The following is a 12500-nucleotide window of genomic DNA, read 5'->3' as shown; positions in this document are numbered from 1 at the left end:
ATATCCTTTCCCTCCGTCCTTTGTCAATGTGACTTTATTTTAAACAGCATTTCACTCTTCTGTTTCCAAGCTGCCCGTTAGCTGTGTGAAGGTATTCCTCTCTCCCCCGCGTCCTCTCTTTCTCTTCTTCTCTGCTTCTCTGCTCTGTCGTGTGTGTGTGTGTGTGTGTGTGAGAGCTTCAAAAGGCTTCGGAAAGTTTAAGTTGCAAAAAAAAGTCAACTGTGGACTCAACCAGCAGCTGCTTTTTGGATGTGCATGCAGCCGCTATTCACTCAGCAAGGCATTCTTGTTGTCGTTTTTCAGGGTTTTTTTTAAACATTTTCCCCTCCCTATTTTTATAGTGTGTTGTAGAAAAAGCACATTTAGTTTGTTTTCCTCGTGTTTTAGGTGATTGACCCAGTCGCCCCCAGATACACGGCTCTGTCCAGCTCCTATGTGGTCCCGGTTTCTGTCCCGGAAGCGACAGAGGAGATGAAGGAAGTGGCCAAACATCCCAAGGTTGCTAGTTTTTCCCCTCCTTATAATAATTAATCTACACACTCAGTACTCAAGTGCCCCTTTTCTCGTATTAATCTAGAACGCCGAAGTGGGTATGAAGCAGGTTTGGTACGGCCCCCGGGTCCTGGTGGAGGGAGCGGACGCCGAGACGTTCTCAGTGGGCGAGGTGGTCACCTTCATCAACTGGGGCAACCTCATCATCACCAAGATCAATAAGTAAGTCTTATATGTGTTCCTCTAGGACAGGGGTGTCAAACTCAAATACAGAGTGGGCCAAAATTTCAAACTGAACAAAGCCACGGGCCAAGGTTGAATATATTAACCTTTTAATAGGGACCCAAACAAGTTTTGCATTGAATATTGAACAAGCAAGGCTTATATAACTTTATAGTGACATGCAAAATCCAGTGTCAAATAACAATAATAATAATTTAAAAAAATATCAATGGTATATCAAATAAAATTGTAATAAAAAATTGAATGACTTCTCTATTTGCAGCCTTCTGAGGTAAATATCAAAATAAACTTTTCCCACAGGCTAATAATACATTTTTATATTGTAGCGTCCAGTAAGAGGTAGTGCTGCAAGGGATCCTGTGTATTTGTTCTGTTGTGTTTATGTTGTGTTACAGTGCGGATGAATGAATCAAACATTCAAGCCTTGAAGTAGCCAAAGAAAGTGCATGAATAAATTGTTAATTATTGCTCAGTTTGCTACACTGATTTGCTTTACCACTGAATATGGAACAAGCAATAATTATATAACTTAATAGTGCAAAATCAACTTTCAAAAAAAACATCAATGGTAATATTAATACAATTTAAATAAAACATTTAATGCCTCTTTTCTATTTGAAGCCTTCTGAGGTAACTATCAACATTACATTTTTCCACAGGCTAATAAATCTTAAAATAAAAATAACAATGAAATGGGTGGGGTTGGATGCGGGGTTAGGTGGTAGCGGGGGGCTGCATATCGTAGTGTCCCGGAAAAGTTAGGGCTGCAATGGGTCGTGGGTATTTGTTGTGTTGTGTCTTATGTTGTGTTACGGTGCGGATGTTCTCCCGAAATGTGTTTGTCATTCTTGTTTGGTGTGGGTTCACAGTGCGGCGCATATTTGTCACAGTGTTAAAAGTTGTTTATACGGCCACCCTCAGTCTGACATGTATGGCTGTTGAGCAAGTATGCTGGCATTCACTTAAGGGTGTGTATCAATCAAAGGCCTCCGTCAGTCGTAACGACTATGGATACTGCGCCAGTCCAGAGGTCAAGTTTAAACTCAGCGACAACGCCTGCTGTGAATGATGAGTCCGATGTGGGAGAGGCAAACACGGCCGCATTTACTGCAGATGTAGCTGGAAGGCGCAACTGCAGGAGTGCTTGTCTTCCGCTTGGTTCTTTTTTCATTGGCTGTGGCATGGATCTTTTCCTCGCCAGTCTTCAGCTGTTTGTGAAGGACACTGCGCCATTTGCTGCGGCCAGCCGCTACTTCTTCCCAATGTTCAGTGTTTATGTCCAGGGCTTTCATGTCCCGCTTGCAGATATCTTTGAAGCGCAGTTTCGGCCGGCCAACAGATCTCTTGCCAGAGGCAAGTTCGCCATACAGGATGTCCTTTGGGATACGTCCATCCTCCATACGGCACACGTGGCCGAGCCAACGCAGCCTGCGTTGTCTGAGCAGCGTGAACATGGTAGGAAGACCAGCGCGTTGGAGGACTTGGGCATTCGGCACCTTGTCACTCCAATGGATGCCGAGGATGCGGCGAAGGCAGCGCATGTGGAAGGTGTTCAGTTTGCGCTCCTGTTTGGAGTATGTTGTCCATGTTTCGCTGCCGTAGAGAAGAGTGCTGACAATGCAGGCGTTGTACACTGCCATCTTGGTAGGAGTTGTCAGCTTCCGGTTCTCCCAGACGCGGGTTGTGAGGCGCCCTAGGGTTGTGGCAGCTTTGCCGATACGTTTGTTGATCTCACTATCAAGGGACAGATTGTCACTGATGGTGGATCCCAGGTAAGTAAATTGGTGTACTATTTTGAGTTGGTGCTTATCAATTGTGATGGCTGGTGGAGTGTCCACTTCCTGACTCAGCACATTGGTCTTGTTTAGGCTGATGGAAAGCCCAAAGTCTTTGCAGGCCTGGGAGAATCTGTCCATAAGGCACTGGAGTTCTGGTTCAGTGTGTGAAATGACGGCGGCATCATCCGCAAAGAGCAGGTCCCGGATGGTTGTCTCACGGACTTTGGTCCTTGCTTTAAGACGGGCTAGGTTGAAAAGTCGGCCGTCAGATCTTGTACGTAGATAAACCCCTTCTGTTGCAGTCCCAAAAGCATGTTTGATGAGCAGGGCAAAGAAGATACCGAAAAGGGTAGGAGCAAGGACGCAACCTTGTTTGACTCCGCTCTTAATGTTAAAAGTTGTTTATACGGCCACCCTCAGTCTGACATGTATGGCTGTTGAGCAAGTATGCTGGCATTCACTTAAGGGTGTGTATAAGTCGCATGTATTATGTGACTTGGCCGGCACGCTGTTTGTATGGAGGAAAAGCGGACGTGACAACATATTGTAGACAAAGCTAAAGGCAGTGCGTTATAGGCACGCCCCCAATATTGTTGTCCGGGTGGAAATCTGGAGAAATTCGGGAGAATGGTTGGAAAATCGGGAGAGTTGGCAAGTATGAGTATTAGCGGCGGGCCCGCTCTAATGTTAATTTGATATTGCCTCAAGGGCCAAATGAAATTGCCAAATTTGGCCTGCGGGCCAGAGTTTGACACCCATGCCCTAGGACAAGGGTGCCCAAAGTGAGGCCCCTGGGCCAAATTTGGCGCCGGCACAATGTGTCTTCCAAGTGTAATCCATATTCATACTGTGCGTTTAAACCCACTTGGGGGGCCCCTATCTAATATTGATATCATATATCGGTCCAATGTCAGCATAATAATAATATAAGTATCCGCTTGCATCTACAAAATTCCCCCCAAAAAGTGCAGTTTCCCCTCAACACAGATGTGCTGTCCAGTTGTTGTAATTTTCTTACAAGTCTGAGTCATTTGCCAGTATGAAGTCATTTCAGTTTGTCCTTGGTGTCTTGCCGTAGTCAGGAAGTAGTCTTTTGTTGCGCCCTACAAAGTGTTTGTACTGCGAGTATTGCACTTATTACACACCCAACGTGCAGTCCTTTTTGTCATAGATGCCTTGTTTTTTATGGTGAAGATATTATATTAAAAATAAAAAAATGAAATATATTAAAAAGAAAATATTTTAAAAGTGTAATATTTGATGTGAAGTAATTTGAGGCTTCAGTAGGTCAATAATTCTTAACATTGATTCATTGTAATTTTATTTTGAGCAATGACCGTTTAAAACAAAAACCACACTAAGATTCTCAGAGATCCAAAAGGGTCCCACTTATTAAAGTGGTGAAAAAGGGTCGTACATTTATTTTAAAATCTCTTAATTTTCAACGCTTAAATCTATACATAAACTTCAGATATATTTTTCGATCATAAGCTTTTATTATTTTTTCATAGTTTTTTTTAATGCCCTTTTTGTCATAGAATACCTTGTTTTTTTTATGGCAAAGACACAAAATATGCATTATTTTTTCATAAATATTTAAAGTGTAATATTTGATGTGAAGTAATTAGAGCCTTCCATCCATCCATCCATCCATCATCTTCCGCTTATCCGAGGTCGGGTCGCGGGGGCAGCAGCCTAAGCAGGGAAGCCCAGACTTCCCTATCTCCAGCCACCTCGTCTAGCTCTTCCCGGGGGATCCCGAGGCGTTCCCAGGCCAGCCGGGAGACATAGTCTTTCCAACGTGTCCTGGGTCTTCCCCGTGGCCTCCTACCAGCTGGACGTGCCCTAAACACATCCCTAGGGAGGCGTTCGGGTGGCATCCTGACCAGATGCCCGAACCACCTCATCTGGCTCCTCTCGATGTGGAGGAGCAGCGGCTTTACGTTGAGCTCCTCCCGGATGGCAGAGCTTCTCACCCTATCTCTAAGGGAGAGCCCCGCCACCCGGCGGAGGAAACTCATTTCGGCCGCTTGTACCCGTGATCTTATCCTTTCGGTCATGACCCAAAGCTCATGACCATAGGTGAGGATGGGAACGTAGATCGACCGGTAAATTGAGAGCTTTGCCTTCCGGCTCAGCTCCTTCTTCACCACAACGGATCGATACAACGTCCGCATTACTGAAGACGCCGCACCGATCCGCCTGTCGATCTCACGATCCACTCTTCCCCCACTCGTGAACAAGACTCCTAGGTACTTGAACTCCTCCACTTGGGGCAGGGTCTCCTCCCCAACCCGGAGATGGCACTCCATCCTTTTCCGGGCGAGAACCATGGACTCGGACTTGGAGGTGCTGATTCTCATTCCGGTCGCTTCACACTCGGCTGCGAACCGATCCAGTGAGAGCTGAAGATCCCGGCCAGATGAAGCCATCAGGACTACATCATCTGCAAAAAGCAGAGACCTAATCCCGTTGCCACCAAACCGGAACCCCTCAACGCCTTGACTGCGCCTAGAAATTCTGTCCATAAAAGTTATGAACAGAATCGGTGACAAAGGACAGCCTTGGCGGAGTCCAACCTTCACTGGAAACGTGTCCGACTTACTGCCAGCAATGCGGACCAAGCTCTGACACTGATCATACAGGGAGCGGACTGCCACAATAAGACATTCCGATACCCGATACTCTCTGAGCACTCCCCACAGGACTTCCCGAGGGACACGGTCGAATGCCTTCTCCAAGTCCACAAAGCACATGTAGACTGGTTGGGCAAACTCCCATGCACCCTCAAGAACCCTGCCGAGAGTATAGAGCTGGTCCACAGTTCCTCGACCAGGACGAAAACCACACTGTTCCTCCTGAATCCGAGGTTCGACTATCCGGCGAAGCCTCCTCTCCAGTACACCTGAATAAACCTTACCGGGAAGGCTGAGGAGTGTGATCCCACGATAGTTGGAACACACCCTCCGGTCCCCCTTCTTAAAGAGAGGGACCACCACCCCGGTCTGCCAATCCAGAGGTACCGCCCCCGATGTCCACGCGATGCTGCAAAGTCTTGTCAACCAAGACAGCCCCACAGCATCCAGAGCCTTAAGGAACTCCGGGCGGATCTCATCCACCCCCGGGGCCTTGCCGTCGAGGAGCTTTTTAACTACCTCAGCGACCTCAGCCCCAGAAATAGGAGAGTCCACTACAGATTCCCCAGGCACCGCTTCCTCAAAGAAAGACGTGTTGGTGGGGTTGAGGAGGTCTTCGAAGTATTCCCTCCACCGATCCACAACATCCGCAGTCGAAGTCAGCAGAACACCATCCGCACCATACACGGTGTTGATAGTGCACTGCTTCCCCTTCCTGAGGCGCCGTATGGTGGTCCAGAATCGCTTCGAAGCCGTCCGGAAGTCGTTTTCCATGGCTTCCCCGAACTCTTCCCATGTCCGAGTTTTTGCCTCCGCGACCGCTAAAGCTGCACACCGCTTGGCCCGTCGGTACCCGTCCACTGCCTCCGGAGTCCTATGAGCCAAAAGAACCCGATAGGACTCCTTCTTCAGCTTGACGGCATCCCTCACTGCTGGTGTCCACCAACGGGTTCTGGGATTACCGCCACGACAGGCACCAACAACCTTGCGGCCACAGCTCCAATCAGCCGCCTCGACAATAGAGGTTCGGAACATGGTCCACTCGGACTCAATGTCCCGCACCTCCCTCGTGACATGTTCAAAGTTCTCCCGGAGGTGTGAATTGAAACTCTCTCTGACAGGAGACTCTGCCAGACGTTCCCAGCAGACCCTCACAATGCGCTTGGGCCTGCCAGGTCTGTCCGGCATCCTCCCCCACCATCGCAGCCAACTCACCACCAGGTGGTGATCGGTAGAAAGCTCCGCCCCTCTCTTCACCCGAGTGTCCAAAACATAAGGCCGCAAATCCGAGCCTTGGAGCCTTCAGTAGGTCAATAATTCTTAACATTGATTCATTATAATTTTATTTTGAGCAATGACCGTTTAAAACAAAAACCACACTAAAATTCTCAGAGCTCCAAAAGGGTCCCACTTATAAAAGTGGTGAAAAAGGGTCGTACATTTATTTTAAAATCTCTTAATTTCCAACGCTTGAATCTATACATAAACTTCAGATATATTTGTCGATAATAAGTTTTTATTATTTATTTAATTTTATTCTTTTAACGCCCTTTTTGTCATATAATACCTTGTTTTTTATGGCAAAGACACGAAATATGCATTATTTTTCTCAAAAATATTTAAAGTGTAATATTTGATGTGAAGTAATTGGAGCCTTCGATAGGTCAATAATTCATAACATTGATTATCATTTTATTTTGAGCAATGAAAGTTAAAACAAAATCACACTAAAATTCTCAGAGATCCAAAAGGGTCCCACTTATAAAAGTGGTGAAAAAGGGTCGTACATTTATTTTAAAATCTCTTAATTTTCAACGCTTGAATCTATACATAAACTTCAGATATATTTGTCGATCATAAGTTGTTATTATTTTTTCATTGTTTTTTTTTTTAATGCCCTTTTTGTCATATAATACCTTGTTTTTTATGGCAAAGACACGAAATATGCATTATTTTTCCCAAAAATATTTAAAGTGTAATATTTGATGTGAAGTAATTGGAGCCTTCGATAGGTCAATAATTCATAACATTGATTATCATTTTATTTTGAGCAATGACAGTTAAAACAAAATCACACTAAAATTCTCAGGGATCCAAAAGGGTCCCACTCATAAAAGTGGTGAAAAAGGGTCGTACATTTATTTTAAAATCTCTTAATTTTCAACGCTTGGATCTATACATAAACTTCAGATATATTTTTCGATAATACGTTTTTATTATTTATTTTATTTTATTTTTTTAACACCCTTTTTGTCATAAAATACCTTGTTTTTTATGGCAAATACACAAAATATGCATTATTTTTCTCAAAAATATTTAAAGTGTAATATTTGATGTGAAGTAATTGGAGCCTTCGATAGGTCAATAATTCATAACATTCATTATCATTTTATTTTGAGCAATGAAAGTTAAATCAAAATCACACTAAAATTCTCAGGGATCCAAAAGGGTCCCACTCATAATAGTGGTGAAAAAGGGTTGCACATTTATTTTAAAATCTTTCCATTTTCAACGCTTAAATCTCTAGATAAACTTCAGATGTTTTCGTTGATCATAAGTTTTTATTATTTTCTCATTGTTTTTGTTTTTGTTTAATGCCCTTTTTGTCATAGAATACCTTGTTTATTATGGCATAGACACAAAATCTGCATTATTTTTCTCAAAAATATTTAAAGTGTAATTTTTGATGTGAAGTAATTCGAGCCTTTGATACTTCAATAATTCATCACATTGATTCATTATAATTTTATTTTCAGCAATGACCGTTTAAAAAAAAAAATCACACTAAAATTCTCAGGGATTCAAAAGGGTCCGCACTCACAAAAGTGATGAAAAAGGTTGTACATTTAAACATTTTGATTTTGATTTTGAACGCTTAAATCTGTAGATAAACTTCATATCATGTCCATCATAAATTTTTTATTATTTTTTCATTGTTTTTTTTTCTTGTTTGTTTAATGCCCTTTTGGTCATAGAATACCTTGTTTATTATGGCAGAGACACAAAATGTGCATTATTTTTCTCAAAAATATTTTAAGTGTAATTTTTGATGTGAAGTAGTAATTGGAGTTTCCAATAGGTCAATAATTCATAACATTGATTCATTATGGATTTTATTTTGAGCAATGACAGTCAAAAAAATCACACTGAAATTTTCAGGGATCCAAAAGGGTCCCACTTATAAAAGTGGTGAAAAAGGGTCGCACATTTTTTTTTCAAATCTTTTCATTTTCAACGCTTAAATCTCTACATAAACCTCAGATGTTTTCGTCAATCATAAGTTTTTATTGTTTTTTCATTGTTTTTTGTTTTTGTTTGTTCAATACCTTGTTTATTATGGCAAAGACACAAAATAATCATTATTTTTCAAAAAAATATTTTAGAAAAATATTTTTAAGTGTAATTTTTTGATGTGAAGTAATTGGAGCCTTCAATAGGTCAGTAATTCATAACATTGATTCATTATAATTTAATTTTGAGTTATGACAGTTTAAAAAAAATCACACACAAATTCTCGGGGACCCAAAAGGGTCCCACTCAAACTTTTATTTTTTCCAACGCTTAAATCTGTAGATAAACTTCAGCTCTCGATCATAAGTTGTTGGGTTTTTTTTTTCTTGTTTGCTAAATGCCCTTTTGGTCATAGAATAAATTCCTTGTCTTTTATGGCAGAGACACAAAATATGAGCAATGAAAGTTTAAAAAAAAATCACACTAAAATTCTAAGGTTCCCACTCATAAAAGTGGTAAAAAAGGGTCAGAATTTTTTACATTTTTTTTTTATTTCAATGCTTAAAACTTTAGATAAACTTCAGATCTATTCGTCGATCATAAGTTGTTTTTTTTTTTTTCTTTGTTTAATGCCCTTTTGGTCATAGAATAAATTCCTTGTCTTTTATGGCAGAGACACAAAATATGCATTATTTTTCTCAAATATTTTCAAAGTTAAATTTTTGATGTGAAGTGATTGGAGCTTTCAATTATGGTCAATAATTCATATCATTGAATCATTATAATTTCATTTTGAGCAATGACAGTTTTAAAAAAAAATCACACAAAAATTCTAAGGTTCCCACTCATAAAAGTGGTAAAAAAGGGTCAGAATTTTTTTTAAATTTTTTTTATTTCAATGCTTAAAACTTTAGATAAGCTTCAGATCTATTCGTCGATCATAAGTTTTTTTTTTTGTTTGTTTGTTTTTTTTCTTGTTTATTTAATGCCCTTTTGGTCATAGAATAAATTCCTTGTCTTTTATAGCAGAGACACAAAATATCCATTATTTTTCTCAAATATTTTCAAAGTTAAATTTTTGATGTAAAAAAATTAAAAATCTTTTAATTTTCAACGCTTAGATCTCTAGATAAACCTCAGATGTTTTCGTCGATCATAAGTTTTTATTGTTTTTTCATAGTTTTTTGTTTTTGTTTGTTTAGTGTCCTTTTTGTCATAGAATACCTTGTTTATTATGGCAAAGACACCAAATATGCATTATTTTTCTAAAAAATATTTTTGAAAAATGTTTTTAAGTGTAATTTTTTGATGTGAAGTAATTGGAGCCTTCAATAGGTCAGTAATTCATAACATTGATTAATAATAATTTAATTTTGAGTTATGACAGTTAAAAAAAAAATCACACACAAATTATCGGGGATCCGAAAGGGTCCCACTCATAAAAGTGATGAAAAAGGTTGTACATTTAAACTTTTTTTTTTTTTCCAACGCTTAAATCTGTAGATAAACTTCATCTCTATTCGTCGATCATACGTTTTTTTGTTTGTTTGTTTGTTTTTTCTTTGTTTAATGCCCTTTTGGTCATAGAGTAACCTTGTTTTTTATGGCAGAGACACAAAATATGCATTATTTTTCTCAAATATTTTCAAAGTTAAATTTTTGATGTGAAGTAATTGGAGCCTTCAATTACGGTCAATGATTCATATCATTGAATCATTATAATTTCATTTTGAGCAATGACAGTTTAAAAAAAAATCACACAAAAATTTTTAGGGTTTCCTCTCATGAAAGTGGTAAAAAAGGGTCAGAATTTTTTACATTATTTTTTTATTTCAACACTTAAAACTGTAGATAAACTTCATCTCTATTTGTCGATCATAAGTTTTTTTTCTTTTTTTTTTCTTGTTTGTTTAATGCCCATTTGGTCATAGAATAAATTCCTTGTCTTTTATGGCAGAGACACAAAATATACATTATTTTTCTCAAATATTTTCAAAGTTAAATTTTTGATGTGAAGTAGTTGGAGCCTTCAATTACGGTCAATAATTCATATCATTGAATCACTAGAATTTCATTTTGAGCAATGACAGTTAAAAAAAAAAATCACACAAAAATTCTAAGGTTCCCACTCATAAAAGTGGTGAAAAATGGGTCAGAATTAAAAAAAAATTTTTTTTTTATTTCAACGCGTAAAACTTTAGATAAACTTCGGATCTATTCGTTGATCATACATTTTTTTAAATTATTTTTTTCTTGTTTGTTTAATGCCCTTTTGGTCATAGAATAAATTCCTTGTCTTTTATGGCAGAGACACAAAATATGCATTATTTTACTCAAATATTTTCAAAGTAAAATTTTTGATGTGAAGTAATTGGAGCCTTCAAGTACGGTCAATAATTCATATCATTGAATCATTATTTCATTTTGAGCAATGAAAGTTATAAAAAAATCACACTAAAATTCTAAGGTTCCCACTCATAAAAGTGGTAAAAAAGGGTCAGAATTTTTTACATTTTTTTTTTTATTTCAACGCGTAAAACTTTAGATAAACTTCGGATCTATTCGTTGATCATACATTTTTTTTTATTTTTTTTTTCTTGTTTGTTTAATTCCCTTTTGGTCATAGAATAAATTCCTTGTCTTTTATGGCAGAGACACAAAATATGCATTATTTTTCTCAAATATTTTCAAAGTTAAATTTTTGATGTGAAGTAATTGGAGCCTTCAAGTACGGTCAATAATTCATATCATTGAATCATTAGAATTTCATTTTGAGCAATGACAGTTTAAAAAAAAATCACAATAAAATTTTTAGGGTTTCCTCTCATAAAAGTGGTAAAAAAAAGGGTCAGAATTTTTTGAATTTTTTTTTATTTCAACGCTTAAAACTTGAGATAAATTTCAGATCTATTCGTCGATCCTAATTTTTTTTTTTTTTTCTTGTTTGTTTAGTGCCCTTTTGGTCACAGACACAAAATATGCATTTTTTTTCTCAAATATTTTCAAAGTTAAATTTTTGATGTGAAGTAATTGGAGCCTTCAATTACGGTCAATAATTCATATCATTGAATCATTATAATTTCATTTTGAGCAATGAAAGTTTAAAAAAAAATCACACTAAAATTTTGAAGGTTTCCTCTCATAAAAGTGGTAAAAAAGGGTCAGAATTTTTTGAATTTTTTTTTTTATTTCAACGCTTAAAACTTGAGATAAACTTCCGATCTATTCATCGATACTGAGTCTTTATTATTTGTTCATACATTTTTTTGGTTTAACAACCTTTTTTGCAATAGAATACCTTGTTTTTTAAGGCAAAGTATTGTACTTATTACACACCAGCGTGCATCTTATTTGTAGTCGTCATTACCAATTTTGGAGGCGTTGAAGCCGCCATGTAAAAATCGCCAATGCTAATCAGTAGCGTGAATATGGCAAATCCAATGTGAATTAGCATCGAGCTAGCGTGTTTTGTAAAGTCTTTTTTTTTTGTCTGTTTGTAAAAGTACGGTACTTTCATCCATTTTCTTCTCCCTTCAGAGGGGCCGACGGCAAGGTTCTGTCAATGGACGCTCGCCTGGACCTGGACAACAAAGACTACAAGAAGACCACCAAGATCACCTGGCTGGCGGAGTCGAACAACGCCCCCTTGCTGCCCACCGTCTGCATCAACTACCAGCCGCTCATCACCAAGGCCGTCATCACCAAGGACGACAACTTTAAAGACTACATCAACAAGGAGAGCAAGGTGTGCCTCGGGGGGTTCTTCTCGGTGGTCCTGGACTTGCTGGTGACCGGACTTTGTTTGGTCGCAGGTGGAGGAGAAGATGCTGGGCGACCCCTGTCTGAAGAACCTGAAGAAAGGCGACCTCATTCAGCTTCAGAGGCGGGGCTTCTACATCTGTGACCAACCCTACGAGCCGGTCAGGTGAGCAGAAAGGGGCCCCTTTCAGGGTTTGATACCAGGTCCGTCTGTTTGATTGTGCCCTGCAGTCCTCACAGCTGTAAGGAGAGTCCGTGCGTCCTGATCTATATTCCCGATGGTCACACCAAGGACATGCCCACCGCTGGCTCCAAGGACAAGGACAAGGACAAGGACAAGAGCAAGAGCCAAGCACCAGCC

At 39.2% G+C, this 12500-nt stretch overlaps 1 protein-coding gene across 2 annotated transcripts in view; it reads left to right on the top strand.

Annotated features, from left to right (window-relative positions):
* The window catches only part of eprs1 (glutamyl-prolyl-tRNA synthetase 1), a 102663-nt gene that overhangs the window by 33682 nt on the left and 56481 nt on the right, over positions 1–12500 (top strand). For both annotated transcript variants that reach the window (XM_061892324.1, XM_061892319.1), the window contains exons 13-17: positions 388–498; positions 578–714; positions 11918–12125; positions 12193–12305; positions 12371–12500. The exon at positions 12371–12500 is cut by the window's right edge and continues 6 nt beyond it. In XM_061892324.1, the coding sequence (XP_061748308.1) occupies positions 388–498; positions 578–714; positions 11918–12125; positions 12193–12305; positions 12371–12500 (699 nt within the window). The remainder of the gene's footprint in view (positions 1–387; positions 499–577; positions 715–11917; positions 12126–12192; positions 12306–12370) is intronic.

Source organism: Nerophis ophidion, linkage group LG02 (assembly GCF_033978795.1).
Source record: "Nerophis ophidion isolate RoL-2023_Sa linkage group LG02, RoL_Noph_v1.0, whole genome shotgun sequence".
Classification (NCBI taxonomy): Eukaryota; Metazoa; Chordata; class Actinopteri; order Syngnathiformes; family Syngnathidae; genus Nerophis; species Nerophis ophidion.
This window is presented reverse-complemented; position numbering and strand designations above follow the sequence as displayed.